Source organism: Petromyzon marinus, chromosome 5 (genome assembly GCF_048934315.1).
Source record: "Petromyzon marinus isolate PM22_M1 ecotype Great Lakes invasive population chromosome 5, UKy_Petmar_22M1.pri1.0, whole genome shotgun sequence".
NCBI lineage: Eukaryota > Metazoa > Chordata > Hyperoartia > Petromyzontiformes > Petromyzontidae > Petromyzon > Petromyzon marinus.
The window spans coordinates 2950509-2970017 of NC_133671.1; the positions used below are offsets into that span (position 1 = coordinate 2950509).

A 19509-nucleotide genomic window follows, 5' to 3' on the forward strand; every position below is an offset into this window, starting at 1 on the left:
GGTCTCTAGCATGTCCATCTGGTGGACCAAAGTAGTATAGGACAGTTCGTCCTTCTGTCCCCCTTCCCCAGTCTGCCCAGAGATCCGGAACTCTTTTCGCAGTGTCACTTCATTTAGTCTGGCTGGTGGTATTGTTGTTGTGGTTGGTTCCACTTCCCTGACAACCTTGCCAACTCCTGGTTTTACTTTGTCTTCGAGGGCTTTCATCTCTGCCTCAAACACTTTGGCGAGCTTCCTCTTTTGTCCCCTGGAGGTCCTTGAGCTGCTTCAGCTGGGCGAGTGAGATTCACACAGATGTCCTCTTTCTTCTGGCACTCCTCAATTTCCTCCTACACCTGCTCAGATGAACTTATCCGAGCTCGCCGACCTTTCCCATGAAAGCCCTCATCCCCTTCTTCTGCGCACTTCAAACGTCTGCAGACTTGAATGAGATGAGCCATCTCCAGCGTCGACAACCTAAGGCTGACCTTGTGTAAGTGGTCCATCTCTCTGCTCACTCTGGGAGGTTTTTTTTCTTCTGGAAGCGTCTCTTGGACCGTTATTGCGTACCAATGCTTAGGTGAGCAGCTACGCTTTCTTTAGTCGCACTTTAACATGCCTGCCGGGCTCGCCAAAATATATAGCACTTCCAAACTGTCGAGCCTATGCCCAGTTCGTTGGCTGCACGTTAATGGTTTAAAAATTTAATAAGTATTATTTGAAACAACTTTATTTTAAAACACACTTTTATGAAATGTACCGTACTAGTGTAGTGTTCGACTTTACGCGGACAACTTCTGTCTTTCCTCGAACACCGCTTTATTTACAACATTCCACAAATCCTCCACACTCCACAGTATCCTGGTCACCACGGCTCGCTCGCCGTGCTCCGCTCGTCTCGCTCACCACCTTTGTCTCCCCACTATCACTTCACTTGATTCGCACTCAGCGACTCCCCGCTCAGCAACTCCGCACACAGCGTCTTCAGCTCCGCTATCGCTACGCTCTCTCCACTGCTAACTACTTCGTCTTGCTTCACACTCTGTTCCAACTCCGTTTCCCACTCTGTCTCCAAACTCTGTTTCCAAACTCTGTTTCCAAACTCTGTTTCTACTCTGTTTCCAAACTCCACGTCTTCCTCGTCCAGCTCCCAACTCCAACTCCTCACTCCAGCTCCCCTAAGCTCTTCAACTTCAACCCATCTCCAAGCTCTTCACCATTCAACAACCTCCCTTCTGTTGACTCCGACTCCCGCTCTTATACCCGCTCTCATTACACCCCCCAATTAATTAACCCGCGTCTCAACCGGCGCTCCGCGTGACCACGGCACCAGTTTCTCGCCAGACTTCTCGACGCCTCTCCAGCCCCGGCTACAGCACCAACCAATCACAGCCGTTGCTGATCCTCTGGCTTAATTGGCCCGACCGTTACCTCACCATCCCGGCCCTTGCACGTGGCTGTCCTAACACGACCCACACTGTTTTCGCCTTCTCCACAGGCTGATCCCAGATAACCCACACTGTCCGTGTGATCATGCGATCGCGCAGTTCCCACAATGCACCTTCATACTCCACTACACTAGTAATGGCAGAACTCCGCAACTCCAGGAAGTGACCCCGAAGCTCGCCACAACGTAAGGGGCCCGTGGTCAATTACAGCCAACGTCTGTTGAGCGTGGACAATTAGACCCAAGCCGAAACATAACATAAAAAATAATGTTTTTTTATGATAGAATAGAGTATTGTCATCAGTCTGACATAAGTATACCAAGTTTGCAGTCGATACCGCATTGAGAAGTGGGTTTCAAATTGAGTTACAAGATTTGAGGATACAACAATGACAACAACGACAACGACAACAACAGACAGAGTGAGTTAAACGAAAGCGTGTAATGAAGAAAATCAGTGACTTCAGATGTCAACGGGCGCACAACAATGGACGTGGAGGCTTCTTGCCGGTGGGTTTCTCTTAATCTGGGACGCCAGCTCAAACCCTCAGCTTCCGTACCCTTTGACCTCAGCCCGTTTCTGAGTGGGTAACCTGCATGGGTTAAGCATTGAGCTCTGATCAGATGTCTTGGCCTGGGGATGCAGCTTAATAGCATCCTGATGAGTCAATCCCTTCATGTAGTCCTGTGAAGCACGTTATATTGCATTCTGTGCACAAATTGTATTAAGTAAAGTTTCATTTGATTGGAGGAAGTGTTTTTTTTTCGACTAAAACCGACACCACGTGTCGCATTCTACCCCCACACAGTTGAATGTTTGCTTCAAACATTTTAGCACTTTTTTAATCTCATGGAAGGTTATATTTTTTAATTTCCAGGTTTCTGCTCGGTTACAAACCGAGGCCTCGTGTGATGATGATGATGATGGTGGTAACCTCTCTCCTTACGTGCACCTGAAGCTATTGGGACTCACTCACTGACACCACGTGCCACAAGTGCATTGTAGATTCGTGGCGTTTCCTAATAAGGGGCACTCAATGCACCTCACATGACTACAAGGGGCATTTATTTTGACCGTTAATTCAACAAATTAGTACGTTGGAAAGTAAATTTTGTCTGCGTGTCGTTTCGATTACATTTCTTAAGAGATCGTGGGATGGTGCAGTTGACTAAACAAAAACTAATCGATTCCAATATGGACCTTATTAATCGGATTTCGATTCTATCTTGGATCGACTCCCCCATACGGCGTCCCCGTGCTCGGGCTCAGCGGTAGGGGACCGGTCCACTCTACAAATTCTAATACCCCCCGCCTATCCGCTGTACGGATTGTGAAGACGCCTTTCCCATGTGTAGATTCTAATCGACTCTCTTGCCGTATTATGTGTTGTGGGGGCGCCTATCCGCTGTTGTTGTGTGAAGGGGATGTTTCCATTTCCGCTCACGGCCATCACCAGTGACCATTATCTGAACCGGTCCCGGGCCTGCCCTAGGTCGACTCAGCCTCAAATGTGTACCTGGTGCGTAAACTTCGCCACTGGGGAGACAAAGGCGGCCGGGCGTGGTTACTGGCCTTCATAGGTGCTGCTGCTAACAGCACTTGCCCCTACAGTCTGTTAAGACTACACGGGGGATCTTTGCTTTGGGGGGTGGTCACGTGGGGGTGAGAGAGGGGGGGCGGTCACGTGAGGCGCGCGTGCCGCCCCCCCTCTCTTACACCCACGAGTCGTGGGTGAAAGAGAGAGGGGGGGGTGGTCACGTGGGGGTGAGAGAGGGGGGGGCGGTCACGTGAGGCGCGCGTGCTGGGAGCGCTCGACAGCTGATGGGGTGCCGCGTCACGTGACGAGAGTCGACACGTGGGAAGGGCTGAGGCGCGGTCGTGGCTCTGCGAGTTCAGAAGCCAACAGCAAATAGATGTACAGCTCGAAGCCAACGCTCTTGGTTTAGAGTCGCCTTGCGTTTACATGATATATTACTAACGTTTCATTAATTGAAATAGTTCAACCCATCTGGGTCTTTAAGCTGTGTCTGGAATCATGAGATTCCTGTTATTGTGGAGGCGCCTGTCCACAAAAAATATACACTTAATTAATTAAATGTATGTACATAAATGTAAGAGCCGTGCTCATCAGACTGCATATGCAGGACCATTTTACACATGGCAATGGGAGTCGAGCAAGGGGACACGCTTTCGCCATCACGGCGACATGAAAAGATTGGATTGGAGAGAATAAATGCGTGAATATTAATGGTGAATACATGAACCATCTCAGATTGGCTAAAGCTATTATAGGGGAAATGGAAATTAACTGCAGGAAATTCTGCTGGAGGCGCCTATCCGCTGTATGGATTCTAGGCGGCTATCCGCTCTATGCATTGTGGACCCGCCTATCCGCTCTTTAGATTCTAGTAGCCTATCCCGTGTTATGGAGGCGCCTATCTGCGGTATGGATTCTAGTATCCTGTACGCTGAATCAGAAGCAATATACTGTACTGGAGGAATCCGATGAGCTATAAAGCTCTTTCACAGGGGCGGGTCAGAACGTCAAAACGACAATGCAAAAACACGGTAGGAGTGCAAATAATAGCAACTGTAAACAATTCACTAAAATACAAATGGAAATAAATTATATTTTTCCAATTAAAGCCGACTAAGCTATTAGCTTATATTTCAAAAGCCACCTGGCCACAAATAATAGCTCAACGAAAGGGCTCATGTGGAATGTGTACGTATTATGTGGAGGCGCCTATCCGCAGTATGTATTCTAGACGCCTATCAACCTTGTGTATTGTGGAACAGCCTATCTTCTGTATGGATTCTAGTCGCCTTTCCCGCTGTACTTGTGAAGATGCCTATCCGCTGTATGTATTGTGAAGGCGCCTATCTGCTGTATGGATTTTAGAGGCGCTTATCCGCTGTATGTATTCTAGGCGCCTATCCGCCGTGTGTATTGTGGAGGCGCCTATCCGCTGTATGGATTCTAGTCGCTCGCCGCCAGGGTCGCGCTGTGCCCGGGAGAGAGTCGCATCGCATCCGTTGCGTTTGGGCGTCAAGGCGTCGCCATCCGAGCTGCAGCGGCTTCGCGGCCGCGGCGCCCGGGCTCCAGGTAGGCGAAGCCCTCGTCCTTTGTGCTGAAATCGCGCGGGGGGAAGCGGGGCGAGGGGAAACGCGGAGGTGGCCGAGACCCTCGGCCCGCGCCGCCATCGCCGCCATTTTGAGCCCGGCCCCGTGTCTCATATAGTCTCCCGGTGTCTCTCGTAAGTCTTCCGGTGTCTCTTATAGTCTCCCTGTGTCCCCCGTGTCGCTCTCTGTCTCCCCGTGTCTGCCTCTTGTGTCTCCAGGCGTCTCGTCGTCTCCCCGTGTCGCTGTGTCTTCAGTGGGTCTCACAGTCTCCTGTCTCCTTGGGTCTCCCCCCCACGTCTCCTCGTGTCTCCCCCTGGTTGCTCGCGGATAAAGGGCGGCCTGCACTTTGTGTTCCAGTCAGAAATCCCGAGTTGAAGCGGGGCCGGGTCAGGGACGGCACTCGCAGCACAGGGGACGGTACTGTACACACAGCACAGGGGACGGTACTGTACACAGAGAACAGGGGACAGTACTGTACACAGAACAGGGGACATCAGCACAGGGGACGGTACTGTACACACAGCACAGGGGATGGTACTGTACACACAGCACAGGGGATGGTACTGTACACTCAGCACAGGGGATGGTACTGTACACACAGCACAGGGGATGGTACTGTACACTCAGCACAGGGGATGGTACTGTACATTCAGCACAGGGGGCGGTACTGTACACACAGCACAGGGGATGGTACTGTACACAGCACAGGGGATGGTACTGTACACACAGCACAGGGGGTGGTACTGTACACAGCACAGGGGATGGTATTGTACACACAGCACAGGGGATGGTACTGTACACACAGCACAGGGGACATCACTCAGCACAGGGGACATCACTCAGCACAGGGGATGGTACTGTACACACAGCACAGGGGACGGTGATGTACACACAGCACAGAGGACGGTACTGTACACACAGGACGGTACTGCACACAGCACATAGGACGGTGCTGTACACACAGCACAGGGGATGGTACTGTACACAGCACAGGGGATGGTACTGTACACACAGCACAGGGGACGATACTGTACACACAGCACAGGGGGCGGTACTGTACACACAGCACGGGACATCACTCAGCACAGGGGATGGTACTGTACACTCAGCACAGGGGATGGTACTGTACACTCAGCACAGGGGATGGTACTGTACACACAGCACAGGGGACGGTACTGTACACACAGCACAGGGGATGGTACTGTACACACAGCACAGGGGACGGTACTGTACACAGCACAGGGGATGGTACTGTACACACAGCACAGGGGATGGTACTGTACACACAGCACAGGGGATGGTACTGTACACACAGCACAGGGGACATCACTCAGCACAGGGGACATCACTCAGCACAGGGGATGGTACTGTACACTCAGCACAGGGGATGGTACTGTACACACAACACAGGGGACGGTACTGTACACACAGAACAGGGGACGGTACTGTACACACAGCACGGGATGGTACTGTACACACAGCACAGGGGACATCACTCAGCACAGGGGACGGTACTGTACACACAGCACAGGGGATGGTACTGTACACACAGCACAGGGAACATCACTCAGCACAGGGGATGGTACTGTACACTCAGCACAGGGGGTGGTACTGTACACACAGCACAGGGGACGGTACTGTACATACAGCACAGGGGATGGTACTGTACACACAGCACAGGGGACGGTACTGTACACACAGAACAGGGGACGGTACTGTACACACAGCACGGGATGGTACTGTACACACAGCACAGGGGACATCACTCAGCACAGGGGACGGTACTGTACACACAGCACAGGGGATGGTACTGTACACACAGCACAGGGAACATCACTCAGCACAGGGGATGGTACTGTACACTCAGCACAGGGGGTGGTACTGTACACACAGCACAGGGGACGGTACTGTACACACAGCACAGGGGATGGTACTGTACACACAGCACAGGGGATGGTACTGTACACACAGCACAGGGGATGGTACTGTACACTCAGCACAGGGGATGGTACTGTACACTCAGCACAGGGGACATCTCAGCACAAGGGACAGTACTGTACAAAGAATAGGGGACACCACTCACAGCACAGGGAACGGCACACAGCACAGGCAACAGTACTGTACTAACAGCGCAGGGGACAGTACTGTACGCAGCACAAGGGACGGTACACACAGCACAGGGGGCAATACTGTACACATAACGGGAGATGGTATACAGCACAGGGGATAGTACTGTACTCACCGCACAGGAGACAGTACTGTACTCACAGCAAGGGACGGTACACAGCACAGGATAGTACTGTACTCACCTCAGAGGGGACAGTACTGTACTCAGCACGGGACAGTATGCACAGCAAAGGGGACAGTACTGTACTCACAGCACGGGACAGTACACAGTACGGGATAGTACTGTACTCACCGCAGAGGGGACAGCACTGTACTCACAGCACAGGGGACAGTACACAGCTTCCAGCACGTCAATAGGATGTATGTTTAACTTGTTTCGCTCCTGATGTAGCTGACCGTGCTAATCGCAAGTGCACATCAGAGCAGATGGAACATAGAATAGAAGAGGGGGCACTGTGCATAAGGGGCAGGGCAGGGGGAGACGGAAGAAGGGGCAGAGCCTCTGCACAGGGGCGGGCAGCGAGCGACTGGGCGCAGGGTCACGCCAGTGAATGAAGAACCACGCAGAGGGCACGGAGTAGTGGGCGCGGGCCTCGCGGGACAGTCCCAGGGGGCAGGCCCAGGGGACAGGCCCAGGGGACAGGCCCAGGGGGCAGACCCTGGGGACAGGCCCAGGGGGCAGGCCTAGGGGGCAGGCCCTGGGGGCAGGCCCAGGGGGCAGGCCCAGGGGGCAGGCCCAGGGGGCAGGGCTCGCGGAGCAGAGGGGACGAAGCCAGCAAGAGGCGGGGGGACAGCCAGGGACGGGAGGGAACGCACCGCAGGGAACAGCAGAAGGTGGTGTAGAGTGAACCTAGACCCGGCCAGGAAGAAAGGGGCGTACGGGCCCCGGCACTGGGGGGGAGGGTTGATGGGGTTGGGTCTCGCGCGCGCTGCTGGTTTTCGTTTTCTTGAAATGTGGTTTTCGCTCCGTACAGTTCCCTACAGTGCTGTTGTTGTGGGGCGGCCTGCGGCGGCGCAGTGTCGGGGTTGTGTTTGCAGGCGAGTGGAGCTGCCTCTCGGCGATGTGGTAGTGGCTGGCGGTGTACGCTGTGTCGCGCGTGTGCGTGTTGTTACGGTGTGCGTGTTGTTACGGTGTGCGTGTTGTTACGGTGTGCGTGTTGTTACCTTTGCGCGCGGTGGCGGCATGGTGTACACGGTGAGACGGTGTGCACGGTGAGACGGTGTGCGGTGTCACGGTGGGTATGGTGTCACAGTGCGTGAAGTGTCACGGGTCCGTGGTGTCGCTGGTGTGTGCGGTGTCGCGTTATGTGGGAGATGTCGTCACCAGTGTGCACGGTGTCATGGGGTTCACGGTTTTGCGCAGTGTCGGGGTGTGCGCAGTCTCACGGTGTCCGCAGTGTGCTCGGTATCACCGCGTCATGGTTTGCACGGTGTGACGGGTTGCGTGGGGTCACGGGGTTAAAGGTGTCATGGGGAGTGCGGTCTCACGGTGTTCGCGACGTCACGGCGTGCGTGGCGTCACGGCGTGCGTGGGGGTCATAGTGTTTGCGGTTTCACGGGGTGCGTAGGGTCATGGTGTGCGTGGGGTCACGGGGGTCATGGTGTGCGTGGGGTCACGGTGTGCTTGGGGTCACGGGGGGCATGGTGTGCGTGGGGTCACGGGGGGCATGGTGTGTGTGGGGTCACGGGGGGCATGGTGTGCGTGGGGTCACGGGGGGCATGGTGTGCGTGGGATCACGGGGGGCATGGTGTGCGTGGGGTCATGGGGCGCGCGGGATCACGGTGTGCGTGGGGGTGCGCTGTGTCACGGTGTGTGCGCTGTGTCACGGTGTGTGCGCTGTGTCACGGTGTGTGCGCTGTGTCACGGTGTGTGCGCTGTGTCACGGTGTGTGCACTGTGTCACGGTGTGTGCGCTGTGTCACGGTGTGTGCGGTATCACACATGCCTTACACAACTCGCTGATATACAACATGAAATGCATGCCTTACTAACAGCACTTTGACTAGGGACGTGGAAATGTGGTCCCAATGTGTAATGTGACCTTTAGTGTAACCGTGGTGGTCTTGATTGAGGAACAGTGTTCTTGATCGGGTGGCCGCCATACCCGACAGGATAAGAGCCCTGTTCTGTCGGGTTGTGGTAACGTTGAGTGCTTGGCGTTTGGTGCCCGGGCAGTGAATGAGGCCCTGAGGGATGTGCGTCAGTTACTTGGGGTGGCTTCCTTTCCCATCTGTCTCTTGACCCCCTGTCTACCACAGACGGCTCAGTCCCCTTCTGGAAATGGCTGAACCCTTTCCCCCCCCCCCACCTATAAATCATGTTGGCCCCGCTCCTATGAGTGACCTGGGTGTGCCCCCCACTAATAGGACTCGCTTGGACTCCCCATCCGTTGGTCCCCTCAATCCCTTGGGGTGTCCCATCTCTTTCAGTGAGTAACTTCACCACTGTTCCTCTTGTGAGCCACTTGCCAACTAAAGTCTGGTCAGCTGTGACAATCGGTGCATGTATTTTCTCGTCTATTTAGTTTCAGTTGTTTACATTTTGTCTCTGACATCCGTGCTTCTATCTCAGCTTTTTGCATTATAAATCTTGGTTTGATTGATTCCCATGAAATGTAACATAGGAGTCGCATATGCAGCTTAACTCTAATCATCCACTGAGCTACCTGAAACTGACTGTATTTATCAATTATTCAGTCGATTATTGGTTCGTTTATTTGATTATACAAAACATTGCCCAAAATAGACTCATTGGCAAGTTAATGACTTCAAGATGTATTTTCTTCTCATATGGTGTGCCAGAGGGTGCGTGTCTAAGCCCGGTTGCTTCAAGTAAATATAACAGGGTGAGTTTCTGCTCAAAATCAGGATTGAGCCATTGGTGTTTATCTCCTGGTTGCAGGCCTGAGCCAGTGGTGGACATTCCACATTGCCCTTCGTGGGGGCGAGTTTATCCATAGGACATCCACTGTTGACCCCGCAGAGATGCTGGGCTGAGTCAACCTCCAACGAGGATTTGAACTCGCTACCTTCCGATTGTGAATCCCCCACCCTATCGCTGAGCCGCCTGACGGTATTGTACTAACTGCGTGTAACAACTGTGGTCTCTACGTATTACATAAAGTTGATCCTTAAGATGACGCCAGTGTTATTAGTCTTTACGACACTTAAAGTTGGTTCAAAATATTAAAACGATTCTTGAAAAATAATCGCAGCCCAATGCGGAGGGCTCAGTTTGTGTGCTCGAATTCATGACTATGCGGAGGACCATTCAGAGTTACTTGGTGGGGTGGGGAACAGGCATTCCCGCATTTGTGTTGCGCAGCCTCTCTTGCTAGCACGCCATTCCAGCGGGCCTGTGATCCTGTATGCATCAGCTGTGCGTGTCTTCATTTGTAAAAAAACCAAGTATATATTAGGTGTTGCATTTTACAACACATAGAGTCGAGGTTGCTGGTCAAATGTAAGACTTGAGATTTGCAGATGACAATTGGTTCATTGCATAATCTGAGAGTGATTTTCACAGGACGCTGGATAAAATAATGTTAGGAAATGAAAAGAAAGGAGTTTCAATCGACTGTATGGCCTTATCAAAGAAGAAAGTAATGTATGAATGTGAAGTACAGGTCAGTGACACCAACATTAATCTGGCCCGAGAATGTTGGTAGCATACTCTTCTATTGATGTGTCTGGCAATATGTTCAGGAGCTACATGCCAATGTCGAGGCCTGTTGCTAGCCCTGATGAGAGGGCTTCAGGAGAGAGTTTGTATCATTGTTTTATTCCTCCTCCCTTAAAGGAAACACAGACTCCACTGGTTTACTTGTACGGTATTATCCATAGTTTGGGTTGCACGGCCAAATTCGCATGATTTGGCTTGTCTTGAATGTTTCCATTCGTGGAAGGAGATGTGCGCATCAGCCTGGTGATGTTCTGATGCGGTTGTTGGTTACACCAGTGTCTTTGAGGAATGTCAAAGACAGGACGTGCTGTGTTTGGGTCTTGAAATAGGTGTTTATTTTGGACGTCTGTTTTGTTCCAATGTTAACTAGCATTCTGTATCTGGGTGAGATTCTAGGATGGTGACAGCAGTGTGTGATCCTCAGAAGGGGGATCAGAACTTGAGTCGGTGGTGAGGTGCATTGTTGAGGTCTTGGTTGATGGGTAGGTTGTCATGATGATGACGCGAAACATCATGGTACTAGAAATGTAAATGTTGTTGGCTTACTCTCCCAACACCCCGGTGTGCTGAACTAGTAACTAATTGGCATATTTTGTTTACGTGACAAACCTTACTAATTGGCTGTGTTGGGTGATGGCGGGTTTAACGACACATTTAGGCTTACGCGGTCTAACCCAAAAAACCTCTTTTGGATGAGTACGCTTGTTTATCCAGTAAAAACCTCGCTGAGTCCATGACTCTTTTTCAGGAGGGTCCTGCCAATTCTTTGCACTAGGGGTTGCGTGATTGCTATCTAGATTCCAATTGACTTATTTGCCGGTGTAAGTTTTTTTTCCATGGCAAATTTTGACCATGAGGCTGGCACACAATGGCCTTCTCTTGCCACGGGAACTTTAAGGTCCACTGTGAAGCAGAAGGCGCTTCACCCTAATGTCCATACACCCGCTGGAATAACCAAAGGCCGGATTCGAAGCGTGATCCTTTGCAACAAGTGGCGAGCGAATGTGTTACAGAGGGGCCACGTCACCGCCCGGTGCTAATATGAGTTCTAGTACTAGATGTCTAAATGCTTTTTACCGGGTGATTCATTATGGCAGCTATATAACCTTGGTAATGCGCTTATTCTCATTTTGTCAAACTTGTTTTGAGTAATTAAATGTAGAAATATTGGCCATGACACCAACACACATGATTGTGTCACGGCCATTTCTGTAAACCAATTTTGCCAGCCTGGTTTTTAGTTGTAATTAGACTGACACGTCTACTTGACTTCAACCTGTCAGTGATGTCATGCATTTATTGCTGCCTATTTAAAGAAAGGAAGCATATATCGAGTACACAGTCCTGTGTGTTTTCATGAGTGATAAGGCATAGCCAGTTCTGTTGTGTAATTCCTTGCACCAATTGAGCAGTGTTATAAATAGGCTGGTGCTGTCTACATGAATCCACAACTTGTATGCGCAGTCTGTTTCCCAATAACGCTGCATGTTTTCATCACGCGAATTCGATGTAACGTGTTGAATGTATTAGGGAACACATTTTTGACAATGCAGATGCAAATTGGATGCAACGTGGATGCAAATTGGATGCAATGTGGTTGAGCGAACGGATCTACGTCACGCGAGTAGGAATAAGCGGTTGTACGGCTGCTTCGGCGTAGCATCACATAAGGCGGGATGCTGCTGGATGCTTCTAGATGCTACCCACATGCCTCTTTGTTCGGCCTGCATATGCTTTTCACGTGTTATTGCGGACTGTGCTTTCCCCCATATTATATATGATTTATTATAACGTGATTTTTCCATAATGTGAAAAGCTTCAGAAACGCAACTACCGGGTAATAGGAGATTGGACTGTATGTATGTTTAATTTATTTCATCCCGTACGTAGCAGCTAACCGTGCTAATCGGAGATTTCACTGTAGAGATGACAGTGTGCTGACCATAATCACAATGAAAAATAATTAATTCTTTGTAATTGACAGATTGACAATAATAGCCCACGTGTTCACGAGACCTGGCCTCGAGCAGCTGTTCCCAACAGACCGCTTCCAGCTCTCAAACTATTTTGACAGACCACCATGTGCCAATTACATTTTTCAAAATTTAAAGCCCCGTAAAATGTTAATTGAACAGCCATGCAAATAATTGATGACGCTTTTAAAAAAAACTTTTTTAAATAGTTGCACAATGGACAGTAAAAATACTGTGAAACATATCCGATTTACGTCTTCCCCACGTCTTTTGCAAACACGTCGTCACTTTATTATTAATACCGCGACTTGATTTGCATCGCCTCAGCCCCACACTCACGTCGCTGGCAGCATCGTCGTCCGTCCTTTCTCGTGTCCGTCATATCGGCCTTCGCTTCCACTTACCCTGTAAAAAAAACTACTTTGCGCCGGGCATGAAGAAATGTACTATACTATAGAGTACAATATATTATTTACGTACAGTATTTTGGTGATTCTTCTAGCATACTGTATCTTATCATTTTGTGTTAAAAGTGTAGTGCTGTACACTAGTGTTGAGTACAGTATTATTAGTAATTTAATGTAATGTGGGTATGCCTAGGATGAAGATACGTGCATTAATGCAGCGTCACCATGTACCCTCATCTGTCTTTGTTTATCTCTCGTGGAAAAAATCTCTTTGAGTTACGTCGTTTAGATATTCGTTGTCTCACCTCTCGGGAATGCATAGCCGATGTCAACCAGGCTACTACTGTTTCCGCAACAGCTCCGTGGAGCACTTTCCCTGGCTCTTGTGGAACCACACAGTGGTCTGCTCACCACAAGTTGAGAACCACTGTACCACAGCGTTCCCAAGCCCTCACTGTGTCGGCCTGGTCATACACCAGGACCCTCGCTCACTAATTGACCGAGAGTACACGGGCTTGTCTTGCAAACCAGAGTTCGCAGCTCTAGTATGACCTAATTCTCGTTTTCTCCTCATCGGGTTTCTCTCCCTACTTCCTTTCCCCACCCACAACCACCCAGCAACTGCCCCTGGCAGGGCCACAGCCCCTCTAGGCAAGTGTCTAAACTGGGAAAGTAAGAAAATATGGTAATGTTATTAATTTGTCAGTTTTAATAGTGCAGGCTGCGTCATTAGTTTTCTGTACATGTTCATATATTATCGCTCGCACTGCTGAGTAGGTGAGCGACGTGGCAGCGTACGTGGTCTCATTGCTGTGGTAATGTAGTGACGTCGTGACTCTGGGATTGGCACAGCAGGAGAAGGGTGCCAAGGCTTTAATGAGTGCCTCGTTTCCATGACCACTGGGATCCGGGCTGTGTTGGCAGCTTGCCTGATGTGCAAATGAGGCACCATGGGCCTTATCCGCCTTTTACCCAATCCACCTCCCCTCCACACCACAGCTACTGTGTAAGTAAAAAAAAAATCTATATCTTTGGGTGTATGTACTGAATGTTCAACATCTTTCGCACCGTACGTAGCCAACTGTGCTCATCGGAGGCGCGGGGGGAAGGACAACAAACTCAACACAAAAAAACAGCTCCATATAAATGAGTTTTCAATCTCGATTATTTTAACGTGCCTAGCTCCCAGTGGCTTCCTAATATCGGAAGAGCATTCCAGACGGCCGCAGAAGTGCATTTGAATGCGCACAAATCAGTGGCCGTCTTTGTTCGATGGTTAGCCAAAAGCCACTGCTGTGAGGATGAGCGGAGTTCACGTGATGGGTTGTGGCATATCCAATTTGGATCACACAGCAGCAACATCACCCCCAACTGGGCAAATTTGGCAGGACCCTCATGAAAAAGTCTTGAGCTCGGTAAGGCTTTCCTGGGTAAACAAACGGAAAAATAACTTCTCATCTTGCCCCGATATGTATGGATGTCAAACTTCGTTTGCGCCGTGTGTATGTTGAACTTATTTAGCACCGTGCGTAGCCAACCGTGCTGATCAGAGGTGCGGTGACGTTATATACAGCGTTAGAACATATTAAATCTGACTTCGACAGTGAACATTGTGACCATTCTCAAAATCTGATGTAGACTGACCATTCTGAAAAGAATATCGTTTCCACGTGAGGCGTTTATAGGCCTGCTTGTGGCTTATACAGTGAGGGGAAAAAAGTATTTGATCCCCTGCTGATTTTGTACGTTTGCCCACTGACAAGGAAATGATTAGTCTTTAATTTTAATGGTAGGTTTATTTGAACAGTGAGAGACAGAATAACAACAACAAAATCCAGAAAAACGCATGTCAAAATGTAATAAATTGATTTGCATTTTAATGAGGGAAATAAGTATTTGACCCCCTCTCAATCAGAAAGATTTCTGGCTCCCAGGTGTCTTTTATACAGGTAACGAGCTGAGATTAGGAGCACACTCTTAAAGGGAGTGCTCCTAATCTCAGCTTGTTACCTGTATAAAAGACACCTAGTCAACAGAAGCAATCAATCAATCAGATTCCAAACTCTCCACCATGGCCAAGACCAAAGAGCTCTCCAAGGATGTCAGGGACAAGATTGTAGACCTAGACAAGGCTGGAATGGGCTACAAGACCATTGCCAAGCAGCTTGGTGAGAAGGTGACAACAGTTGGTGCGATTATTCGCAAATGGAAGAAACACAAAATAACTGTCAATCTCCCTCGGCCTGGGGTTCCATGCAAGATCTCACCTCGTGGAGTTGCAATGATCATGAGAACGGTGAGGAATCAGCCCAGAACTACACGGGAGGATCTTGTCAATGATCTCAAGGCAGCTGGGACCATAGTCACCAAGAAAACAATTGGTAACACACTACGCCGTGAAGGACTGAAATCCTGCAGCGCCCGCAAGGTCCCCCTGCTCAAGAAAGCACATACATGCCCGTCTGAAGTTTGCCAATGCACATCTGAATGATTCAGAGGACAACTGGGTGAAAGTGTTGTGGTCAGATGAGACCAAAATGGAGCTCTTTGGCATCAACTCAACTCACCGTGTTTGGAGGAGGAATGCTGCCTATGACCCCAAGAACACCATCCCCACCGTCAAACATGGAGGTGGAAACATTATGCTTTGGGGGTGTTTTTTTGCTAAGGGGACAGGACAACTTCACCGCATCAAAGGGACGATGGACAAGGCCATGTACCGTCAAATCTTGGGTGAGAACCTCCTTCCCTCAGCCAGGGCATTGAAAATGGGTCGTGGATGGGTATTCCAGCATGACAATGACCCAAAACACACGGCCAAGGCAACAAAGGAGTTGCTCAAGAAGAAGCACATTAAGGTCCTGGAGTGGCCTAGCCAGTCTCCAGACCTTAATCCCATAGAAAATCTGTTGAGGGAGCTTAAGGTTCGAGTTGCCAAACATCAGCCTCGAAGCCTTAATGACTTGGAGAAGATCTGCAAAGAGGAGTGGGACAAAATCCTTCCTGAGATGTGTGCAAACCTGGTGGCCAACTACAAGAAACGTCTAACCTCTGTGATTGCCAACAAAGGTTTTGCCACCAAGTACTAAGTCATGTTTTGCAGAGGGGTCAAATACTTATTTCTCTCATTAAAATGCAAATCAATTTATAACATTTTTGACATGCGTTCTTCTGGATTTTTTTGTTGTTATTCTGTCTCTCACTGTTCAAATAAACCTACCATTAAAATTATAGACTGATCATTTCTTTGTCAGTGGGCAAACATACAGAATCAGCAGGGGAGCAAATACTTTTTTCCCTCACTGTATGTGATGCGAGCTCCATGTGTGATGCGGAACGTGGGTGTGTTTGTGTGATGCGGAGCTCCTGTGACACTGCTGCTGTTGCTGCCACTCTCGCAGGCTCATCGACCATGACGACGACACCGACAATGACCACAAACCCTCCGGGAAAGATCGTGAACCCTCCTCCCCCCGAGACCACGCGGCCAGGGGCCCCCTACCAGCTCACCAACCAGCTGCAGTTCATGCAGCGCAGCGTGCTCAAGGTCTTGTGGAGACATCACTTCGCCTGGCCTTTCCTTCAGCCAGTGGATGCGGCTGCACTCAACTTGCCGGTACCCAAAGCAACCACGAACGGACTCGGTGTAACAAAAAAATTGAGAAGTAGACTATGCGTCTACTGCACCTATCGATCCCTCTGCATGAATGTTAAAAGTCTTTATTATACAACGCATTGGCTGCAGGGCTTTCTGGGAGAACGTCATTTCACCTGCATTGATTCAAGACAAGCAAAACTCTGGAGCATTTAGGCATTCAGTGTCTCTCATCAGTGGCCTATGCCTGGTAGGATGGGGATGGTTTAGTTTTATTTGGATGTGTTTGATTGGTTTGTTTACCTTTCTTGTACTTTGCACTACTATCATGTTTTTGTATTGTTTGTTATTGTAACTTTTTTCCTCGCCCCTACTGGAAATCTGTGAAAAAGAGCTTAATAGCTCATTGGATTCCTCCAGTGTAAATAAATCTTCTGATCCTGATCTGAAGTGCCGGATGTTTCAGGCAGCGACCCGCTCTGAGGTATGGGTTGTGGCTATGGGTCCAGAAGTGGGATCGGTACCATTCATACCCATCCGGTATCAAGTCACTAAGCGTGCCACGCACTCAAAAGATGCCCACACGTTGATCTGAACGCAAGTGATTTCGAAGGTGATTATAATTGTGGCAATGCGCGCTTGGCTACAGGACTACCACAAGATTATAAAACAACCCATGGACATGGGGACCATCAAGCAGCGGTTGGAAAGCAGCTACTACTGGAGTGCCAGCGAGTGCATCAGTGACTTCAAGACCATGTTCAACAACTGCTACGTGTACAATAAGGTGGGGCTGTGTGCGTGAACACGCATGTGCTGCCCATTGCTTAGGGAGCCGTAGTGGAATGGTTAGCGAACTGCACTACGAACCCGGCGACCCAGTGTTTGATTCTCGCTCGTGGCCAACGCCAGTGATGATTTTCTGACTCAAATAATTTGATTACCTGGTGGGGTATATAAACATCGCCACGAGGGAGACAAAGGTGGCCGGGAATGGTGCTGACCAACCACTTCCTTGTGAGCAGTGCCAGCCTTAAAAAGTGCTCGCTAACAGCACTTGCCCCAACAGTCTGTTAAGGCTAATTCAGGGATCTTTGTCTTCATATGTCGTGCATTATCGTGCGTTCATCAAGTAGCTTTCTTGCACATTTGACAGTTTCCCACATCGTATTCATAGATTATCCAATTAGAATCTATGAAAGCTTGGCAGGACCCGACTCAAAAAGAGTCGTGAGTCTCCGCGTAGTTTTCCTGAGTAAACAAACATATAAATAACGTGTAAAACAATCCCCAATGTGTGTGCACATTTGCTGGATTTGAACATTACCTGCAAACTGCTCAATTGGGATTATACTTTATCGCAATCATTGCCGCCCTACTGGCAGACTAATGTCCGCTTGCAGGCCAAGTGCCGTGTCACCTTGTGCCCACAGGGACAGTTGCCACTGGGTGTGCCCTTTCAAATGTTTTAAGATGAGATACAATGTTAAACACTCCAGGACACCGAGGCATTTGGGGCTGGGGACATCCAAAAAAATGTATTGCTGTGTTTGTGTGCGTTTTCAGCCTGGTGATGACATCGCGATTATGGCTCAAGCTCTTGAAAAGGCGTTCCTCCAGAAGATCACAGAAATGCCAGTGGAGGAGACACCTGTCACTACAGGCGCCGCCAGAGGACGGGGGCGAAAACCTGGTACCTCTCACATTGGCTCAACCTATGGTTGGGCCCCTCATGGGCATTCAGGAACAATCGGTGGCCATGGAAACGTGTCGGTATACGACAGAATGTCAATCTGGCACTACTCAGAACACCAGACGTGTATCAGCGACACTTTTCAAAACGGTTCCTATTCCGAGTATACCATGATTCCAATTCCCGCTCACGGCCAACACCGAGTGACCATTATTTTAACCGGTCCAGGGCCTCCCCAAGGTCGATGCAGTATCATATGAGTACCTGGTGCGGTGTGTAAACCGCCACTGGGGGAGACAAAGGCGGCTGGGCGTGGTGTTGGCCACCCACCCCCTCATGTGCCATGCTGGCCTTCATAGATGTTCGCTAATAGCACTTGCCCCAAAAGTCTGTTACAGTCTATACTGGGGGGGTCTTTGTCTTTGTGATTATCAGTAAATATGAGCTGTAGGACAAATACGTTTTAATACTGGCGCTTCTACATTCACATTTCGACCATGCAGGATAATCATGAGCACACACACGCTGATCGCAGTTTTCACCGCATCATCTCTCGTAAAAGTAATGTCTGCACCGAAGAGTCCATTCAAGTTCTGGTCCTGAGTGGGGGATCGCCGTACCAAAAAAGTTGAGAACCACTGAGGTGGAGGTGATGCAAGCTACGGATGGGTACGCGTATCTCCCACATGTTCATGCCCATATGAACAGGCCATTGTCTTATTAGATCAAGGGCTAGAAATGCAGTCGAGTACGCCGTCACTTTCTGGGGCGCTCCTCTACCACACGTAACTAGTGCAGCGGGCGATCGTTGTGACTCGGTGGCATCCCAGCCTCCCACGGCACCGCCGTGGAACCTCAGTCAAGAGAGACCCTTACGGGTTCCACCCCTGTGGTAGGCATGGTCTCTACCCTGTGCAGGCCCTCTAGGAGCCTCTACCCACGAGCAACTACGAGTTATATATAGAGGATCAGTAGAATACGGTTATCTGAATGCCTAAGTTTTGGCATCCAAAAATTATTCTAAATAAATAATTTTTTGGGGATTCGGCCACATAATGATCTGAAGGTTCTTAACGACACAGATCTGTTCAGGTCATTCCGTGGCCTAACCCGAAATCAATTATGAATCAAAGTATAGTCCTGTTAATTATTTTAAATAACTTTGTTAAATGAACATATAGTGGTGCGGCGTAGCATGTTTGTTTTTTGGGCAAACCGCTACAATACGAGGCATTGAGTGTCCGCTATTAATTTGCAAACATCTGCGTGTGAATACTTCTGTGATTTCTTACAGCAGCTCCAAAGTTGGTTGGGGTTCCTCCTCCATTACTGGTCCATGGGCCACCAGTTACCACAGCAACCAGCGTCAACCCCAGCACTGCGACACACATAATACCCAGGGTATGAGTGCACAGCCACGACTGTGTGTGTGTGTGTGTGCACGTGTGTCTGCAGCACAGTTCTTGATGCAGTCTGAATTAAT

General features: G+C 49.6%; 1 protein-coding gene across 4 annotated transcripts in view; it reads left to right on the top strand.

Annotated features, from left to right (window-relative positions):
• Positions 1-4376: 4376 nt before the first annotated feature.
• LOC116938941 (uncharacterized) overlaps positions 4377-19509 on the top strand; it is a 41965-nt gene continuing 26832 nt past the window's right edge. The window contains exons 1-6 of one of the 4 annotated variants that reach the window (XM_032946695.2): positions 4379-4533; positions 4908-4967; positions 16140-16354; positions 16983-17120; positions 17900-18026; positions 19324-19427. In XM_032946695.2, coding sequence (XP_032802586.2) covers positions 4401-4533; positions 4908-4967; positions 16140-16354; positions 16983-17120; positions 17900-18026; positions 19324-19427 — 777 coding nt within the window. In that variant the 5' untranslated portion in view covers positions 4379-4400. Of the gene's footprint in view, positions 4534-4662; positions 4685-4907; positions 4968-16139; positions 16355-16982; positions 17121-17899; positions 18027-19320; positions 19428-19509 lie in introns of those variants that run through there. The other 3 variants (XM_032946694.2, XM_032946696.2, XM_032946697.2) reach the window with 3 other exon arrangements.